Raw genomic sequence first — 21,411 nt, 5'->3', positions numbered from 1 at the left:
TATATCTTTAGATTCCTGATTTGCCCATTTTTAAATTGATTAAAATGAGCAAAAAGCATGAGAGAGCATCCACTGGCATTAAAATAACCCATTAATTTCTCCATAGCATAAATTTGAGGGACAACGCTTCACACCTACCATGTTGCATCTGCAGAGGTCAGAGGACAACTTGCAGAACATTTTGGAGTCTGGTCATCTAGGACCTTTACCTGCAGATCTGTATCACTGGCCAGTAATAAGCCATTTTTTTTTGAAAACATCAAATAACATATATTAGAAGCAACCAAAGTAACAGAAGGAGCAACAAAAGCAAACTGAAAGTTTTTGGGCACTGCTCTATTTAGTAAGCATGAAGCAATTCTATTTTCAGCTTATTCTTGGGAAAAGGAAAAAAGAAAGAAAGAAAGAAAGAAAGAAAGAAAGAAAGAAAGAAAGAAAGAAAGAAACTCACAGAACACAGAGGTTACAGGTCAGAAATTAATATTATTTATGGTGATGTCCTCTGTCAGTAATTCATGTTCTTTCACTATATGAAGTGACATAGAAGTTACTCATGTTCAATGACTAACTTCTATGTTACTCTAGAAAAATGGCTAAAATTCTATAATGCCAAAATTTTTTGTTTTAGGTGTAGTTTTATTATATATATATGTATATATATGTATACATACATACATATATAATGGGAAGGAAAACCCAACTTTGTAAGAGGTAAAGGACTCCATTTTTTTTTTTTGTGTGCTATTAAAACTTCTTCAGTGTAAAAGCGGGGATGTTTAGATGAAAGTCTACCAAGGACTTCTGTCATTAAGTAGCCAAATCCACTAACAATTTGCATGCTTCTTGTGGTTGTTTATGGTATTATTTAATAATACATACATACTTATTTTAACAGCAACCACATGAAGCCTTTAAAGCAATACTCACTAGCAAAAGTTGTATATTTGGAAACTGTCCATAATTCTCTGCTAGTGGCCACCTCATTTTTCCTAAATGTATCACTTTACCTACACAGCAGCAGCAGCTGAATATGACATTTGATTAAAACTATCTTCACCACAACAAAATATAAAATACAGACTACATTTTTCTTTCAAGTATCTTTCATGCTTTACCCCCTCCCCAAAGAGACAGCAGTGCACCCCCTCCTCCTGTACACCCTGTATATCTGCAGCAATTGTTCTTGAAGCACTTCTGATGATGGCATAGCAGCAGTACAATGAGCTACAAATGCAATAACAAGAATCAGACATATTTAACCACTTATCCAAGAGCAAAAAAAAAAAAAAAAAAAAAAAAATACCTTCCAAGTTTTCTGTCCATTTTGATTTGTTTCTAAGTGCCATTGGCTTCCTCTGGGTATATCCAGAGAGAAAAGTGACTTCAGAAACTCAGCCTCAATATTCCTGAGTATGAGACAGTTTTATAATTTGGTCCTAGGAGTCCATGGGTGGCTGCTGGGGTGGTCAGGGTCCAGGTTTTGTTTGAGCTGCAGTGGTTAAACTAAGAACCTATGTCTCACATTTCTGTCCCATTGATTTGCCTTCAGATACTTACTGTCTTTCTCAGTTACTGGCAGGCTTGGTAGGTGCCCTGGAGAGAATCATGCTGGGTTCTCCTCATTCACCAGGCCCAGCTCCAATTTAACTCATTAAAATAGAGACTTTCAGCAATGGCAGAGTTACTTGTGACATGCTGAAGAAGGTAAAATACTTAAATTATTCAAATAATTCAGATAGTTACTTTAATTACTTTTACTTAGTTAAATATGTCAGGAAAATCCAGAAGCAGCAGAAAGTATCATAATTTGACTTTGCCAAAAACCCCAACCAACCTATGGATATGGGTATAATGTTTTATCAGGGAACAGATTCTAGAGAACAGGAAGAAGTGTTGGTAGCACTGCAGTGGTGTGTAACTCAGCCATGCTGGGATGCTGAGCATGGCGAACAATATACTTCAGATTCATGGCTCCAGAGCACGGGAGCTTGGGACATTCCTTCATCAACCCACCTCTCAGAGACTGAGAGGTGTCATCCAAGCCACGGACAAAGAAACAAGTGGCCTTTAAATGGGAGGAGTCATTATATGAACTTCAAGTGAAATCCAGGTTGACCAGAGGACATGGGTTGAGGTATTTGTATTGGAGGACAAGAGACGGAGAAGAGTTGTGCTCAATGGAAGCTGAAGTTTGAATAAAGCTGTTGACGTTCAACAGTGGTTCTGTCCTATTAAGACATAATAGTAGTTAAGTAATAGGTGTTTTAGATTTTATTTGTTCTATAAATTGGGCATAATAATAATATTCCTCAGCTCTAAAACTGTGAGAGAATTAAGGGAACGCTATAAAGCAAGTGGAGACAATACGCACTACTGTGGAGTACTGCAGGTCTGGCAGGGCGGCAGCAGTGTGCTGGTTGCTCATTGGCTTTGTGTAAAATAATTTTGTTAGTGTTACTCTAGCTCTGTGTCCTGTTGACTTGTATAAAAGCTAAACCACAAAAAATACCATTTTTTTCCCTATTTTCTTCTTAAGCTGGGTCTTGCTTTTTTCTTATGCATTTATTATTTGAGACCTCAAATATTGTTTTATTATTCCATTTAAAAAATGACACCAGCTCTGTTTAAGCTAACAAGATTGCTTTTTCTATCTGCTTCTGTTTCATACAATATTCACCAACATGACATCAGCAAGTCTCCATTAAAGTTTTGAAACAGAAGCCACCTTTGCTACCAAAACAGAAAACTGAACTGTATTGCATCTGTGAACCACTTGGTGTGGAGGGGCATCACATACTGATACACAAAGGTACCTTGGATGGCCTTGTCAGTAGCTCATATCAAATCCAGGGCATGTTACCAATGGGGTTCGTCTTGGATTTCTATCTAAAATGCAATTAAAGCAATAAAATTGGATTAATATTAGCTGTCCCTAAGAAAACAGTATTGGTTACTAATTCCTACTATTTCCTTTTGTGAGCATGAAAAAGAGTACTTAAACATCCCTTCAACAAATATGTATTAAGTTCCTACTCTGCAAAGTACTTTTTAGTCTCAGGATGGTTTTCTCAAGTATCCATAGCACATTCCTTGTCTTCACAAAAGGCCAGAAATAATGGCGGCATAGCAGGCCTGCCACTATGATTACAGACCAGCAGAGTGCTCAGTTCAGTTTCCCTTCCCAGATTCCAGCAATTGTGAAGACATGCACCTCCTATGTCCACAGATTCACCTGTTGATCTTCAACTCCACCCACCCATGAGCACATCCACTGCCTTCCTCTTCCGATGTGCTTCCTTGTAGGTGATGGGAACAGTGTGCCTTTGGAGCTTGCACTGTCTGGTCGCTTATTCTGTTCTTGTGTACGTATGACCTTGGGAAACTACTCAAATCTCCGTGAACTTCAGTATAAAATGGGATGCTAATAGGATTCATCCCATAAGATTATTGCGAGGATTGAATATGATTTCTATGGAAAGCACTTAAAACAGTTCCTGGCACATAGCCTGGTCCATAAAAGTGTCAGCTATCAAATGTTAGGCTGTCTTCTTATAGCACCACAAGAGGAAAGAGTCTGGCTTGTCTTATAGTACTTCCTGCCTTGCAGTGCTAGCAGCCAGTGGGGGTCCCCATATGCTCCTTTAAACCACAAGACTGTTTTATTCATCCTCTCTGTCTCTCTGTCTCTCTGTCTCTCTCTTCCTCTCTTTGTTTCTCTCTCTTTCCCCTTCTCTCTCTCTTCTTTCCCCCTCCCTCCCTTTCAGAGGGTTTGAAAAACATTGATAACAAAGGAATATTATAAATTAGCTTATACCTTTAAACCTTTTTAGAAGTCTGTTAACATACTCATAGTTATGTATATACATATAACATGAATTCTACCCACCTCTGCCTCCTGAGTGGTGGGGTTGAAATTGTCTTAGGAAAATATTATGATTATTAAAATTATTTGTTTTTTGATCTTTCACTATAACTGAACTGACAAATCTATTTCTGGTTACTTTATTAATAGAGTGTTTTCAAGAATTTCTATTGTTGCTTGTTTGAGGCAAGGTCTCAAAGTCATTGAATCTGTACCTTTTGAAGTACAAATTAGGTTGGGTGTGCTGTTTGGTGAAGATTTGCTTTTATCCTTTTGTTTTTGAATAATTTTTTTTTCTTGACTGGTAAATTGAGCATAGATTATTTAAGGTTTTGTAGGTGTCATATTGAACAATAAATAAAATGATGCTTAGCTTATGGGAGAGGATTTGGTGGGAGGGTTTGGTCGTTGTTTTAAAGAAGTTTGCTCTGGGGTCGCATAGCACTGAACCCCCCCTCCCCCAGACTTACCAGCAATCAGGGAGTGCACAGGTCCTGGTTCCTGGATGAGTGTGAGCAGTTGTTTTCTCACACAGACAGGCATGGTAAGGGAGGGTAGAACCAAAGCAGAAAGACTAGGAAGATGGTGTCTGCCTTTGGGTAGTTCCAGGATGGGGTGCTGCTCAGTGGTAGGGTGCTTGCCTCACAAGCACAAAGCGCTGGCTTCATTCTCAAGACTGAAGGAGAAAAACATCAGGAGAAGGGGGGGGTCGGTGATTTTAATCTGGGTGAGTTGCTTCTCGGGCATCAGGTGTCCAGCACTTTCTGTGTAAGGAAGGGGAGACAAGCATGGGGTTTGTTTCCAAGGGTAGGGGAAATGCCCAGCGGATTCTTTTCACCTGGAGCTTTTCCACATATGGGCCTGTGAGCCTCTGGTCTTATGAGTAAGAGCACTTCTGGGAGACCAGCACTCTCTGTGCCATGGGATTTGGGGAGAGAGGGCTATAGCTCCAGGGCACAGATGGAGAAGGAAGGATTCTGTCCCAGACTGCTCCGCGGTTACTGTGCCCTGTGTGCTCCTGGTGGGTTCCTCTTTGGACAGTTATTGGAGCAAAAACTGGGGTCCCACCTGTGGGATTAGGAGTGAGAGCACTCCTGGGAGACCAGCTCTCTCTCGGTAGAATTGGGGTACAGAGGGTTTAGGACAGTCTTGGCAGATTGCTCTTATACTCTTTAATCTGTTCTGCTATGGTCCCTGAAAGTTATTTAGAGCTGAGTAATCAGAAATTGAGTTTTTGTGCAATAGAAAATTGTGAGTCCCTGTGGTTGTCACCATTGCTGCAAATGGAAGCTTCTCTGATGGGGCCCAAGAAATGTACTAGTCTACAGCTATAATAATAAAGCACTAGGAATCAGTTTAATAATATTTCCATTTATCAAAAATATCAGTGGTTAATCCTCCCTTAAGGCTTAATACCTGTGTAGCCATAATTTTTTGGCCTGACGATGCTGTGGAGTACAGGTTTCACCTTGTGGATTTGAACCTAAACCCAATAAGAAAGCGGTTGGTTACAGGATGACATTCATGTAACTGGTTACACAGGCATGGTTCCCAGACCATTTGTTTTTGTAAATTACTGGGTTCACAGCTGAGTATAGTTGATGGTTTCTTTTCTCTTCCAGTAGATTGCATAGCATCTTCTACCAGTATGATAGCTAGTCAGTAAAGATGAACTTTTTTTCAGTATCAGCTCAACTTCTTCATGCTGTACAATTCAAATATTTTTAATTAAATGTTTTAATTAGCTATGGGACCTTACTATTAAGTTCTGGATAGGCAACTAGGAACATTAACAATAGCCTGCATTGCTTGGGAGCATATGGACTCACTGGCCAACACTCCAAACAAAACACACAGCAAAACATTACACCTCTAGCCCTTCCTAGCTGGACTTTTATTTATTAGTCTCTAGTGTCCAGAAGAGGCATTGTTTCTCTCTTATAGTATAGCTTCATTTTATCTTTAAAAATGTGTGTGTGTGTGTGTGTGTGTGTGTGTGTGTGTGTTAGGAAGACTACAATAATAGGTTTCCATGTAACACTTTTGAAAGGTCTTTAGTATTTTTTTAATCCCTGCTGATATCCTCTCCAATGGAGGTTCTTGACGCAATCCAAATGATTCAGTATATAACGTTTTAAAAATCTATGCATAGGATTGCTAAAGTTAACATGTTTACAAAATATTTTAAACCGTTTTTAGTTTTTAAAATATGCTTATTCAAAAATGCAAAAGAATATGCATCATCAAAATTATTTTCACATAACAAATCTAATGTTGCTTTTATTTTTACTTAACTAAATACCTTTTCTCCATAATTTTATACTGCTTTATTAGTAGCTCTGTATAAGGGTGTGCCATTTTCTAGCATGGGTAGGCAACCTCTTAGGTCACAGAACCGAGACAATGTGAGCAAATCGTTGGTACCAGATTTGCACAGTGCTGATGGCGTTCAGGAGCAGATCCATGACAACCCACACTGCATTTAAAACATCTCTGCAACCGTTCCTTTGAGAACTTTGAGTGATAACACTTGTGAATCAGAATTGATTTACTGAAAACTAGTGTGAGTCCTTAAGACATGTTGTCTACCCAAGCTCTTGTCTCAGTGTGTTCAAGAGAACATCGCCTGGACAGTTCTCAGTGACACGAGGGAAGCAGCCTTTGCCTGGATTCTCTGGATGTGTGTTCATTTCTTGTGTGGCCTGAAAATTAACATGCAGATAATGGGGCGAGCTTGTGAATGCTGAGGGAGAAGAAGATAACTTTAAACATAATTCATTGTAATAGAGAGGGAAAAATCCCCAAGAGGAAATAAGGTCTGAAGAAATTGCAGGAAACATTAAACCAATGACTCTGTTTATGGTAGAATACCGACCAACAAATTCCAGCTGTTTCTCTGTGGGTTATGGAAGTGTCACAAGCCTGTTTATAGTTACTGAGCTGGGGACTCTGGCCTGGATCTTGTAGAGCTTCACTGGTTTAGGTTTATTCAGATTTATCTAAAGATCATTTCCTGTATGAATGCAGCCCTCTATCAAAACTGTATTTCTAAAGTTCCCATTCCAATAACTGCCACTTCCCTGCCAATAATTTTCTCCCCATAATGTTAGTTTAGTTGTATATGTCTAATCCTAAAAGAGCACTTAACTAGGACTTCATACTATCCTAAATACCCACAATATGTTCATTTAATTTCTCATAACAATTGTATGAACTAGGTACTGCTATTTCTCAATGCAGTATAAAAACTATAATTCTTTAGCCCAAGAATAATGATTTGACTACACTGTAGTAAAAGTTTTGGGCTGAAGAAAGTTTCACTGGGTGAATGACTGGTGTACAAGCATCAGGACCAGAGATCACATCTCTGTTACATATGTCAAAACCAGGCAAGGTCCAATGACCCTGTAACCATACCATTGGGGGCTGGGATAAGGTAGATCCTGGGAGGTCACTAGCCAGCACAAATGTTTTAAAACAGCGAGCTCGATCTAACTTCAGCTTTGTACAAAGAGATAAGAATGGATCAATTTGCATTCTTCTTACATACTGACTGCCAATTGAATCAGTACTATTTATTGAAAACATGGTCTTTTTTCCACTGTATGGTTTGGTTTCCTTGTCTAAGATCAGATGACAATAACAAGTGTGTGGGTTGTTTCTGGATCATCAGTTCTAGTGTATTGATCTACCTATCTGTCTCTGTTCCAATGCCATTAGGTTTTTATGACTATTGCTCTGTAGGACAGCTTGCGGTTAGGGATGGTGATTCCTCCAGAAGTTCCTTTGTTGTTGAGATTGTTTTTTTTTTTCTATCCTGTTTTTTTGTTTTTTTTATTTCAGATGAACTTGAAAATTGATCTTTCTATCTTTGTAAAGAATTGAGTTGGAATTTTTATGGGGATTGCAGTGAGTTTGTAGATTGCCCCAGCATAAAGGGATGCTAGAGCACCGAGGCAGGAATGAGTGAGTGGGTGGAGGAGCAAAGGGGAGGAGGGAGAGGAATGAATGATATGGGAGAATTATGAAGGGCCACCAGGAAGGAGGATATTATTTGAAATATAAATGAATAAAATGATAAAAAAGAAAAGGTGAGCTTCAGAGTTAGTAGCATTAAAATGGCAAGTGAAAGATATTTAATGTCCTCCTCTGTTCTTTGTATTCAAACACACACACACACACACACACACACACATACACACAGAGGGAGAGAGAGAGAGAGAGAGAGAGAGAGAGAGAGAGAGAGAGACAGAGAGAGAGAGAAACAGAGAGAGAGAGAGAGACATAGCATGCACGCACACACATAGCCATCCAAACTCATATCCTTCATTTCTCAGCATCACAATACCACATAACATAAACTTTTCTATATGAAAAGTTACATAAGAGAAAAAGAGCAAGCTGAAGTCTAGAAGTAAATTGGAGAACAGGAAAGCATATATTCGCAAAGGATCTTTGCTTTGATTATTCAGCAGTTCTTATAAGTTCATTATATGCAAAGAACAAGAAACAATAGAACACCCAACATATTGTGGCTATTAGGACACAATATTAATTTCTCTTTCTGTGGGATATGCAGCTTATATAGCCATAATATATCACTCCATATACATTAAACTGACAGAACTTGAACTGTCGTAGCAACAGAGGTAATAATGTGGGCTATAGCAGAAGTACCAGTGAGTGTCAAATCTTTTAGATAGCATGGTAAAATGTGTCTGCACTTCTTCCTCTCTCTGTGTTCCCTAGGGAAGTAAAGACATGTTACAATGAAATGAACAATGTACACAGAAACACTATGTAAACTGGGAACACTGGAGAGAAGGTATTATTGGCAGGAAGAAAATGAATGGTATTAGCCAGGTAGAGTAGCACATACCTGTGGTTCAAGAGGATGAGGTAAGATGATTGTTAGGTTCCGTGAAGCCTTGTGAGATTTCCTTTCACAGACCTGCCAACTATGTCAGCTTATTTCATAGTGCTGTGGCAAAACATTACACCCAAACAACTTAGACAGAGAAGAGTTTTTGTGGGTTATGGTTCCAGAAAAATAAAAGTGTATTATTGTTGGGAAATTTGGCAACAAGCATGGTGGCCAATGGTTCACATCATGCACTGCAATCAAGAAGCAGAGAGGAAAAAATGGAAATGGTGTGAACCTTTAAACTCTCAAAGCCAGATTCCAGAGGTAAACTTCCTCCAATAGCACCATAGCTCCTAAACCTCTCCAAACAGTGCCACCAATGGGGACTGAGGGTTCAAAGGCCCAAGACTATGGTTTCAAACCACAACTTTTTATCTACTTTCTGGATCCCATAGTCCTGTGGCCATCTTATAATGCAAACTGTATTTAGTCTAACTTGGAAACTCCACATAGTCATTCACAGTAACATCCCTGTTTAACATACAGAGACCCAAGGCTCTTTTGAGACTTCGGTCAATCTATTCATTGTAAACTCCCATAAAATAAGGAAGCAAATACTTTTAACATACGTTTAACATATTATACTATACTACTCCAATTGGAGTAATGGGACAAAGTGAGGGAACAAGATCAAAAGCCAGCAGGGGCATTGTCAAATCCTCTAGCTTCATGCCCAGTGTCTGAGGCCAAATATTCAGATACCAGAAATTCTGAATACATCAGGTTAAAAATCACAATACCAAACCAAAAAAATTACTGTACTACATTTAAGCAGGAATATGTTTACTGGATAAAATAAATGCAGACATATCCATGTATGACATAGTTGGATAGACAAATTAACATCACAAATAAGAAAAGAAATTATAGTATAGAATGCACAATTACATTATAAATATTAATAAGTAATAAATATATTACTTATGTTACTTAGTAATTCAATGAGAAATATGTGTTTATTATAAATTCATTAAAATGAAAAGATTCACAGGTAAAATATGAATACTATTATATGATTATAATGATGCACAAATGTACTATAAAACTCTAGCATGAATAGAGATGTGAACAGATGAAATATACTCTACTATGAATAGAGAGATAAACAGATGTTATATATATAACTCAACATGAATAGAGATACACAGATGTGTTATAAATAATATAATAGGAATAGAAAAATATAATGATATAGTAAAAATATTATATCATAGAGATACACAGATGTAATGTAACTACTGTAGTATAAAAAGTGAGACATATACCTGTAACATAAAGACTACAGCACCAATATAAAAACACTCTTAATAAGTGAGTCTAAGATCCAAACATCATGCTGATCATCATCAGGCTGTAGGTATCACCTTTAGGGATATCTTGCCATGCTAGGCATTACAGTTCATAGGCATCACAACTCGGTAGAACTATTACTTACATCTCTTCCTTTGGCACTTTGCACAGCAACTTCTGGTATTATGAAGATAGTTCCCAAGGAGGAGACTTTGGGGCCAGGTCTACCTCGATTTATTTCTTTATACTATGTCTGAAGTATATAGTATCAGGGCCTTACCCTCCATCTCTAGGAGGCAGTCAAGGGGCACCAGCAATCCCTGTGTTATTTTAAGAGCCTCTTGGACTCCTTTGGCAACAATGAAAAGGGGGATTTCTCATCCAAGAGTTTCTGTTAGATGGTCTATTGCTCTTATGGGGAGGATTATTACCACACGTGGTATAACTTTATTTCAACTGTATATATTTGTATATACATACATTCATATGCATCCCTTATGACTTTATAACATCCTCAGTGTTATTTATTCCTCCCTCCTCTTTGTATACTGACGTCCATCTCCCCTCTCCAGTTAAAGCCCTCCATTTTCCTACTTATATGTTCAAATCACTTCTAGCCTGGTATTTCCATCTTTAGTGCTCCCATAACCTCGTGGTCACATTTTACTGTCCTAGTTCTTGTGGTTTCTGCAGGTTATATCCTCATATCTGAAGATTTCTAGGTAGGAACTACAGATAAGAGAGACATGTATTTTTCATTCTTGGGTCTGTGTTCACTAGCTCAATATGGTCTTCTCTATTCTTTTACATGAAAATGTCATGCTTTTAGTTTTTCTATACAGCTGAATAGTATTACAATGTGCATACACACCACACTTTCATTATTCATTCATTAATTGAAAGATATTAGGATTGTTTCCATTTTCTAGCTATAGTACGCCATCTTCTTCTGAAGCCCTTTTATACACCTATATCCTGAGACATACTGCCTATTTTTTCTATCTGTTCTTTTTTAACCCATCTGGAGTTAATGTTCATTCAAATTGGTTGAAATTAATTTTTTCTACATGTAGACATACTGTTTTCCAGTACTATTTGTTGATTATGCTATCTTTTCTCTAGTAAGTGTTTTATTTGACATATTTGTCAAATATCAAATGGCTGTAGTGTTTGGTCTTCTGTTTCATTCTGCTGGTCTGCTTTTTTTTTTTGACAGTATCACACTGTTCTTATTAGCATAGCTTTCTAATGTATGTTGAAATCTGAGCTAGTAATACCTCATCATTTTATTTTCTTCTGCATATATATATATATATGAATAAATATAGGGACTTCTGTGGTTCTAGATGGATTTAGGATGATGTTTTGTGTGGGTTTCTCATATATAGCTTTTATTATGCTGAGGTAGGTTCTCTTTAGCTTTCTTGTCTCTAGCACTTTTATCATGAAGACATGTTGGATTTTGTCAAGGGTCTTTTCTGAATCTACTGAGATGGTCATGTGATTTTTCTCTTTAAGTTTATTTATATGGTGTATTATATTGATTGCCCTACATATATTGAACTATTCTTACATCACTGGGATAAAGCCAACTTGATCATGGTGGATGATCGTTTTTATATATGTCTGTATTTGGTTTTTAGGTATTTTACTGAATATTTTTATATCGAATATATTTTTATATTTTATAGGGGATATTGGTCCTTTTTACTTTTCTGTTGTCTTTACTATGTTTCAGTATAAAAGTAACACTGACTTCAAAGAAACAGTTTTGATCTCTCCTCTCTTTCATTCTCTCCCAGTCCCTCCCTCATTCCCCCCTCCTGAATGTATTGGCCACAGTTCTTCAATGTCTTATAGAATTATAGGATGAATCCCTCTGGTCATGGGCTGTGTTTGGGGAACGTTTTAATTACTGTTTCATCCCATTTTTATTGGTATATTTAGGTTGTTGATCCTACTCTGGTTTACCTTTGATGGTTTGGGTGAATCTAAAAACTTGGCCGTGTATTTAAATTTTTCAACATAACAGAGTGCAGGCTTTTTAAAGTATTTCATTATAACATCCCAGTTTTCTTTGGTGTTTGTTGTAATGTTCTCCTCCTTCTTTGAATATGTTACTCTGGGCCAGTTCCTTTTTGTTTTATTTCTCAGTAGATGGGCTAAGGGTCTGTGGATCTTGTTTTTTTTTCCCCCCAACAACAGCCTTATTAGATTCTTTAATTCTCAATACCATCTTCTTTGTTTTTGTTTTACTAAGTTTTTGCTCTGACTTTTATTATTTCTTGCCATCTACTAGATTCGGGTTTGTTTCATTCTTGTTTTTCCAAATTCTTGAGTTACATCATTAAGTCATTTATTTGTGCTGTTTCTAATTTTTTAATGTAGGCACTTAGAGCTATAAATTTTCTTAATAGGAATGCTTTTCATGTGTCTGGCTGTACTGCTGTGTTGTGTGTTCATTTTTATTTAGTTCCAGGGTTTTGTTTTTTTTTTTTTAATTCTGTCTTGATTTTTTTTTCTTACCCATTTGTCATTCCATGATAAGTTGTTTAATCTTCATGAGTTTGTATACTTAGTAGAACTTTGTTTGCTCTTGATTTTAAATTTTATTGCATTTGTTAAGTTTGTGTGTGTGTGTGTGTGTGTGTGTGTGTGTGTGTGTGTGTATGTTCTAGGATGTGGTCTATTTTAGAGATGCTTCCATGAGCATCTGAGTAGAATGTACATTTTTTTTCTGAGATTTGGGTGCAATCTTCTGTAGATATATATCAGGTCCATTTGATCTATGACATAATTTAATCTTGATGGTTCTTTATTTAATTTTTGTCCAGATGACCTTTCTATTGGAGAAAGTGCAGTACTAAAATCACTTACTCTTAATGTATTTGGTGTTAATCTGTGTTTCCAAATACACAAGTTTGTTTTAGAAGAAATAGAATATCACAAAGTTTGCTGTGTATGTGCTTAAGATTGTAATATCTTTTTTATTAATCATTCTCTTAATTAGAATGAATTTTTTAAAATCTAGGTTGGTTGGTTAGTTTTGGTTTGAAGTCTATTATTTTTAATGTTGGTTTAGCATGATCACTTGTTTGAAGTCCTCCTTTTTTTCCCCCCATTCTTTCCCTTTAAGGTTGTGCATATTTAAAGCTGAGTTTTTCTTTAGATGACAAGAAGGCAGGTTGTTTCTTAATCCATTAATTAGTCTGTGTCTTTTGTTTGACTGCTGAGGATATTAATATTTAAAATTATGATTGAAAGTATATGTCGATAACAGTCATTTTACTGTTTTTCTATTTGCTGTTTGTGGTCCTAGTTGTATTTTATGTGTTAGTAATTGTATTATCACTTATTTTCTCTCTACAGTCTCATGCTTATGCTTATTACTCTCTTCCATCTGAAATGTTACTTCTGCAGAGCTTCTTTTAATATACATATTTCTTTTGACCTGTTTGTACCATGCAAAGTCTTTTCTTCTCTGTCAACTGTAGAGGATAGTTTTGCTGGGTATACTAAACTAAGTTGGCACCTGTGTTCTTTTAGAACTATGAGAACTTTGCTTTATGTTCTTCAAGCTTTTAAATTCACAGTGAGAATCCTCCTCCCACCTCGTGTGTGTGTGTGTGTGTGTGTGTGTGTGTGTGTGTGTGTTTGTGTGTTTTCTTGCACACGCTCTTCTACTGTATATTTACTGCTTTAATTGCAATATGGCATGGGGGCATTCTTTTCTGGTTTAGTGTTCCTGCCTTCTTGTATTTGTATGAGTACCTTTTCTTAGTACAGAGATGTTTCCAATGAGCTTGCTGATGATGAGATTTATGCCACTGACCTGGGATCCTTCTCCCTATCTGTGCCTATAATTTGAAGATTGGTCATATCAATATCCCATTGCTCCTGAACGTTCATCTTTGGTGCTTATTTTTAATTTTTATATTTGTTGATTTTGTGTGGTATAAAGCTTCTATTTTATCTATGAGTCCTGCTATTTTTATCTTCTGCTTGTCCTGGTAACTCCCCCTCCCTGCTGAGTTTTTAAGATGGCAGTATTGAGGTTTTCATTTTCATCTTCGTTTCAGCTTGAATTCTCTTCAATATCATCTGTACTTAATTTGATTTTATACTTCTACATTGTCTTTGTCATCTTATTCAGCCCTTTGATTCTGTTTACTTGGGGATTGCTCAGACTTTTATTCTCTTTAAGTTCATCATTTAAGTATATTGAGCTATTTGTGTCTTCTTTAAAGTCCTTGAATCCTTTGATGAAATTATATTTTTTCTTTAATTTTTTTTGTGTTCTGGGTTGATCTAGGTTATTCTCATTGGAGAACATTTGTATTGAGTGGTAGACATTGTGGAAAATATATTGTCTTGGACTTTCATATTTCATTTTATGTTTTTTGAAATGTGACCTGAGCACATACACTTCTTTTGTTTGTGTTGAGTCTCCTATGAGTTTCTAGATTGCCTTGGCATAGAGCAGAATATAGAGTCACTAGGAACAAGGCTTTGGAGATGCTAAGGGAAGATGTGGTTCCATGGAATTATAAGGCTTGACCCTCACATAGATAAGTCTGGATACTCAGAGAGTGCATGTGAGCTAAAATTCAGCAAACATACTATACTACACTTCAGCATATGTTGTGACCTCAATATTGGATATTTGATGTGGTAAGAGTAGGTGAGCATCAGGAGGGCTGATCAAGCAGGACTGCTTTACAGGTTGTAGGATAAGAGCCAAGCCTGGAGCCTTAAGTAAAGTGCAGCAAGACTGATGAGACAGAATTGTGCAGACAATGTGCAGTTGGAGGTGGGTTGCAGGGGTTATACTCTATTGAAGTTAGGAATAGGATATGGAATTCAGTCATAAACTGGAAGTTAGATGTGGTGTGGACAATTGGACAGAAGAGGAATGAGAACACAGTTAGATCTACCTCATGTAGTTGCTATAAGGTCCTTATAGGAAACAGAGCTAGGGTACTTTGAGTCTCAGAAAGTGGGAGAAGTATGAGAATATTATCTGTCATAGATAATGGCATTATATCCTTACAAGAGAACTGTAATGGAGGAAGAAGGGAGAACATGGGTTAGTCTATCTAGGTCTGGGCCACTCAGTTGCTACAGGGTCTTTGTTAGGAAGGGATAGCAGGCAGGAGTCTGCCAAAGTAAAGGAGACAGGTTGAAGAGGGCGTGCTAAAGTAGGCAGTAGCAGAACCAGAGAGACCAGAATGGAGAAGAGGGGGAAAAGCATCTTTCCTATGTAACTGTTTTTTGACATTTATTAACTTTTCATAGCATCATGTTCATTTTTATAGTACATTTGTCAGATAACTTAGTACATATTGGCAAAATATTTTCTGTCCTATGTTTAAAAACTAAAAGACTGACTTAGGGCTGGCAAGATGACTCAGCATATATGGTACCTGTCCTGTGATCGTGACAACATAAATTCTGTTCTTGTAGCACCTGAATAAGAGTGAACCTTGCAACTCACTTAAAAAGAGAGAATGAACTTCTTCAGAATACCACATATACTTACTACTACTACTTTAAAAAAAAAAACAAGAGGTGCATAATTTTGTATTTGTGACACCGATAAATTCTTTTAGAAAATTTTTAAGGCATTTTCACATAGTATTTATTGATCATATTCTCCTCTCTCTCAAATACTCCTAGATATAACCCTAAGACCCTACTTACTAAACTTCATGTCTATTTTCCCTTTTACAGACAACAATAACAACAACAACAACAACTCCAAAACTAAAACTAAGATTAAAACTAAACAAAATGGGCAGAGGTGTGAAGTAGGATTTTTGCGGGTCAAGTATTCACTCCATTGAAAAAAACTGATTTTCCTTCTCTTAACAATTATCAACTGCAAGTAATTTCTTGGCCAGGGGTGGAAATTTGTGCCAACCCTTGCTCCTTTATGCCGGAATGTTTGTCTGGCTTTAACTTGTGTAGCTCTCATAAAGGTATCTAACTCCTAATAACACACTGCTGTCACTCAACCCTCATCAGAGAAGCTTCTTTTTGCAAAGCAGATGTCAATTAGCGCAGAGACCCACAATTGGACAGCGTACAGAGAATGGGAGATTTTGGAAAACTCATCAGAGGGTCCTTATCAAAACCTGTCCTTTTAGGCTGTGTGATCTTTGCAGAAAAACAGGCAGACGGAGTCTACAAGACAGAGACAGTGCACAGCTGTTGCAAGGAAACCGCTTGCCACGTAGAGCAGAGCTGATACACTTATGGGTTCACAGAGACTTTGCCCTTTATTAGGAACATTCTGAGAAAAAAAATGGAGAGATTCCCATTGAGTACCTTAAAAATCCCATCCGGCAATAAGGGAAGACACAAGATTTCTGTGGGTAGAGGTGCATGGGCCTCATCTAGCCATAGATTGAACCTGGGTTTCACACACTCTGATCACTTATAAGGTTCTGGATAGAGATGTGCAGGCTTCATCCAACTATGACTACACAAGGTAAGTATGCATTCTCTCATTGACTTTAAGACCTGAAGCTTTGTTCTTACATTTAACTCTTAAGATGAGATGAAAGAGAAACCTTTAACCTTTTCAGCCTATCCATGAACAGTGTTTCCTGGTACCTCTTTAAATAGTTTCTAAGTGTCACAGTTGTTGGCCTGTTAAAAGCCTGATTTATTGTTTCCTGCTCATCTTGACTCTGTCTCATCCTTTCCTATGGTGGAGCTCCAAGCGTAATGAGGACCAAGTGCTATTCCTGAATCCAGTCATCACAAGATCCCTAGAGACCTCAGGACAAAGATGCCTTATAGAAAAGGCACAAATAACAACAGGAAAAATAAAGTTAAAATGTATTTTAGAAGTCCCAGAAACTTCAAGTTTTGTGACCACAAAATCCTGACAGATAAGAGATCTACATTTATGGGAGTATTTATTATTCATATTTTTATTATAGGTGGAATTGATGCCAAGCAAAGGTTGGTTACTTATCAAGTCCTACCATAATTTATAATTATGATGCTTTTTCTAAAACGTGGGCAACTTGGAATGGAGAGAGGGTAAGCAGCTGACACTGGAACTCAGACCTGGATGATGTTGGGATTAAAATCAGTCTTGACTCAGTAAATGTTATTGATCAGTGATTGTCTTCCAGATAGGGCAACACTATGCTTCGAGATGAACCCTGGCCTAGAATGCTAACCTGATTCTGAATCCTAGTAAACCTTCCTTGTTTTAACCTTCAGAATGTAAGCAAATGTATCAGTTCAGGTTTGTTACTGCAGAGACATGACATTCCAAAGCTCTGGGTCAATAATCAGCCATCTGGAAAGAAGACAAGAATGGGAAGTTCCAGGCAATTCAGAGTGCTTCCAGTTCAGTATAGAGTGCCTCCATCTTCCCTTGAAAGCCTAAGGATATATAGTTGTTTCATTGGTGATGGCATAAGGGTGGAGTTTGGGTTATTATTAAATTTCACCCTGCAAATTGAGGTCAGAATATCAAAAACCAAACATACATGTGTGTATGTATGTGTGTGCACACACACACATGTGTATGCACTTGGGGTTTTGTGTACATGCATACAGGCATCTGTGGAAACTGAAAGAGAACTGTGGGATCTCCTGGATTTGGAGTTTCAGGAGGCTATGAACTCTCCATTGTGGGTCCTCTGCAAGAGCAATAAACACTCTTAACCCAAGAGCTATCTCTCCAGCTCTGCGGCAATAGATTCTAAACCAAACATTGCCACTGTCTAATGTGAAGCCACAAGAAGATAGGGGAGATAGGGCATTAGTGAATAGGTCAGGTTTCATGGCTACGCCTAGGTATTGGTAGATGTAAAAGATAACCTGTCTATAACATATGTGGTGATGTCTGCTTCAGAATACTGCTTTATGGATTTAACACAATTCAAGAATTAGGGTTTGAGACAAAACGATTTTCAGTGTTTATGAGGCAGAACTGAGGTTGTTAGTTCGACCTAGCACTCCCATTTTCCTTATCTTCAGGATTCTTTTCCTCTAAGCATTTTAGGTCAGCATTTTTTTTTCTATTTTTGCTTACTTATTGTTTGAGAGTTTTGTGGTTAATGAAAACATGTGCTTTGACTGCAAACCTTCTATGGATAAAGAAAAAGGGTGACATCAGTCTTAGATCAAGGAAGCTTTTCAGGAGAAGATGATAGTTTCTAGTTTTCTGGGGTAGATGGAATGCAGCATTTTCATCTTTACTGATTTATTTTGTGGCTTCTAGAAACTGAGGCCCACCCATACTCACAGCTTTGGTCCCTGATACTGCCTGTGCCCCCATTCTCCTTTCCAAAGTGAATATGCAGTCCTCCACGGCATGAACAAGAGCCCCACTTTACCCATGATATGAAGTGAATCCTGCTGATAAAAAGTTTGTATAAGTATTAAAAAATTTCCCATATTCCCCAACTTTTCTGTACCTAGACTCACTTGTTGGGCTATCAATACAAATTTTCTGCGTAGATCTTTTGAACCATTTGCAAAATCCACTGAGAATAGACTGATTGGAAAAAAAAAAAAAAACAAAAAAAAAAAAACGTTTTTAAAAATTAGTCATTCCTGTTGTTTTCATCTCAAATGATGTCTCTTTTTCTGGTTAACCCTCCACAGACTCCCCTATCCCATCACCCCTCTTTTTCCTTCTCTTTGCCTCTATGAGGGTGCTCCCTCACCCACCACCTAACCACTCCGACCCCTGCTCCAGCATCTCCCTACATTGGGGCATCAAATCTCCACAGGACAAAGGGCCTCTTCTTCCATTGATGTCAGACAAAGCCATCTTCTGCTACATATGTTTATGGAGCCCTGGATCTCTCCCTGTACACTTCTTGGTTGAGTAGTTTTGCCAAATGACATTGTTCTTTCTATGAGGTTGCAATTTCCCTCTGCTCCTCCAGTCTTTCCACCATGTCACTCACTGAGGTCCCTGACCTCAGTCTGGTGGTTGTCTGGGAGCATCTACATCTGCATTGGTCAGGTGCTGTCAGAATCTCCCAGGGAACAGCCATACCAGTTCCTGTCAGCAAGCACCTCTTGGCAACAGCAACAGCAACAGCAACAGTATTGGAGTATGGTGTCTGCAGACGAGATGGATCCCCGGGTAGCGAAGTCCCCAGATGGCCAGTCCTTTAGTCTCTGCTCTATTTTTCTGTCCTTGTCTTTCCTTTGAACAGAACATTTCTGGGATTAAAAACTTTGAGACAGGTGGGTAACCCCAACCCTCAACTGGAGACGCTACCTATATATCAGTAGTTTCTACAAATTCTATCTGTCTTTCACTGCACATTTCAGCTAAAGTCATCTTGAAAATTTATCAGACCAACTATTGTAACATATGTCTTGGGAAAATATAAATAACTGACACTCTATGAAAAAGGTCCCATGTGTAATGTAGTTTTTAATTTTTCTGTTTGTCTGTATATCTGTCTATCTACCTATCTATCTATCTATCAATCTATCTATCTATCTATCTATCTACCTATCATCTATCTATCTATCTATCTATCTATCATCTATCTATTTAACTATATCTATCTATCTATCTATTTATCATCTATCTATCTATCTATCCATCTATCATCTATCTATCTATCTATCTATCTATCTATCTATCATCTATCTATCTATCTATCATCTATCTATCTATCTATCTATCTATTTAACTATATCTATCTATCTATCTATCTATTTATCTATCTATCTATCTATCTATCTATCTTTCTTTCTTAGCCAGAAGATGACAGTAGCAATCACTGAAAAGAAAATATTTGTCAAGACCCAACCAGAAGCAAAATATTAATTCTATGTTATGGTGTTTAAAAAAAGATTTTAAATACTTCAAAGTGAAAATTATGAGGCTGAAATTAAAATGAATTTTTTTTGTAATGCAGGCTGCTCAGACTTGTTATGTAGCATATAATAACCTTGGACTGATCCTTCCATTTCCATTTATCAAGTGCTGGTGCCACAGGTGTAGGGCACCTTGTTAGGGAAAAAAATCTGTATTTGTTAAAATTCAAGAAAAGGAGAGTCATTGTGTTTAATGGTAAGAAACAATGTGTTGTATGTAGAAGCTGGGTATTTAATACTTATAAAAATGTTTTTACATGTTTCTTTTTCTAATTTTTACAGCACAGTACAGATTATCAAGTAGTTAAAATCAATGACTGTAACTATTAATTTATATCTACCTCAACAGTAGCTTAGTTTTAAGACATTGGCTTGTTTTCAGTTTTGAGGGTTATCTAGTGCAAACTTTCATGCTCACATTGCAATCATAATGATTATACATGTAGATCACTCAAAAGCATTTATAATTCAGTTCATGTTCCCCAAATATTTCCTTTTCAGGGATGCTTTGTCAAAGAGTGCATAGGCTAGAGCTAGTGGAAAACACTCTGCTAGCCGGGTATCTGCTCTGAGCACAACAGGACCACTCAAGTAACATTCTATCTCTAAACTCACAGTGAAGAAACCCAAGGAAGCATATTTTTAATCACCATTAGTTACTTTGAAAGATGCCACAGAAGAGAAAAGCATGTGTCATCTTCTTTAGATGGTAAAATATCCTGTTTGTCTGAACCTAGGTTTGCAGAAGAAGTGACTGCCAAGTGGCTTTGTCTCTTTGAAGGAAGTGGGATCCCATATGGCCCAATCAACAGTCTGAAGGATGTATTTTCAGAAGCCCAGGTTTGTTCTTTTGAATTTTCTAGTTGCTTTTTTAAAAAAAAAATTGGTTATTTTATTTATTTACATTTCAAATGTGATCAACCACAAACCCCATATCCCCTCCTCCTGCCTCTATGAAGGTGCTCCACCACCCACCCACCCACTCCTTCCTGAGCACTGTCTTAGCATTCCCCTACACTTGGTCACTTGAGCCTCCACAGGACCAAGGGGTTTCCTTCCCTTTGATGTCCTCTGCTACATATCCACCTGAAGCCATACCCCCCCCCATTGTGTTCTCTTTGGTTGGCAGTTCAGACCCTGGGAACTTTGGGGGATCTGGTTCATTGATATTGTTGTTCTTCCTATGAGGTTACAGATTCAGCTCCTTCAGTCCTTCCTTAAATCCTTCACTGCGGTCCGCACCCTCTGTCCAATAGTTGGCTGCATACATCCCCATCTATATTGGTCAGGTTCTGGCAAAGCCTCTCAGGGGACAGATATACAGGCTTTTGTCAGCAAGAGCTTCTTGGTATCAGCAATAGTGTCTAGATTTGGTATCTGTAGATGGGATGGATCCCCAGGTGGGGCAGTCTCTAGATAGCCTTTTCTTCAGTCTCTCCTTTACTCTTTGTCTCTGCATTTCCAT

General features: G+C 37.6%; 1 protein-coding gene across 9 annotated transcripts in view; it reads left to right on the top strand.

Annotated features, from left to right (window-relative positions):
* The window catches only part of SUGCT (succinyl-CoA:glutarate-CoA transferase), a 714,452-nt gene that overhangs the window by 364,665 nt on the left and 328,376 nt on the right, over positions 1-21,411 (top strand). For 7 of the 9 annotated variants that reach the window (XM_080918398.1, XM_080918397.1, XM_080918396.1 and 4 more), the window contains one exon: positions 20,684-20,786. The exons of the other annotated variants lie outside the window; for them this stretch is intronic. In XM_080918398.1, the coding sequence (XP_080774524.1) occupies positions 20,684-20,786 (103 nt within the window). The remainder of the gene's footprint in view (positions 1-20,683; positions 20,787-21,411) is intronic. 9 annotated transcript variants of the gene reach the window in all.

This window comes from Micromys minutus (assembly GCF_963924665.1).
Source record: "Micromys minutus genome assembly, chromosome: 6".
Taxonomy (NCBI): domain Eukaryota; kingdom Metazoa; phylum Chordata; class Mammalia; order Rodentia; family Muridae; genus Micromys; species Micromys minutus.
Note: the sequence above shows the minus strand (reverse complement) of the source record. Positions and strands in the feature narration are given on the sequence as shown.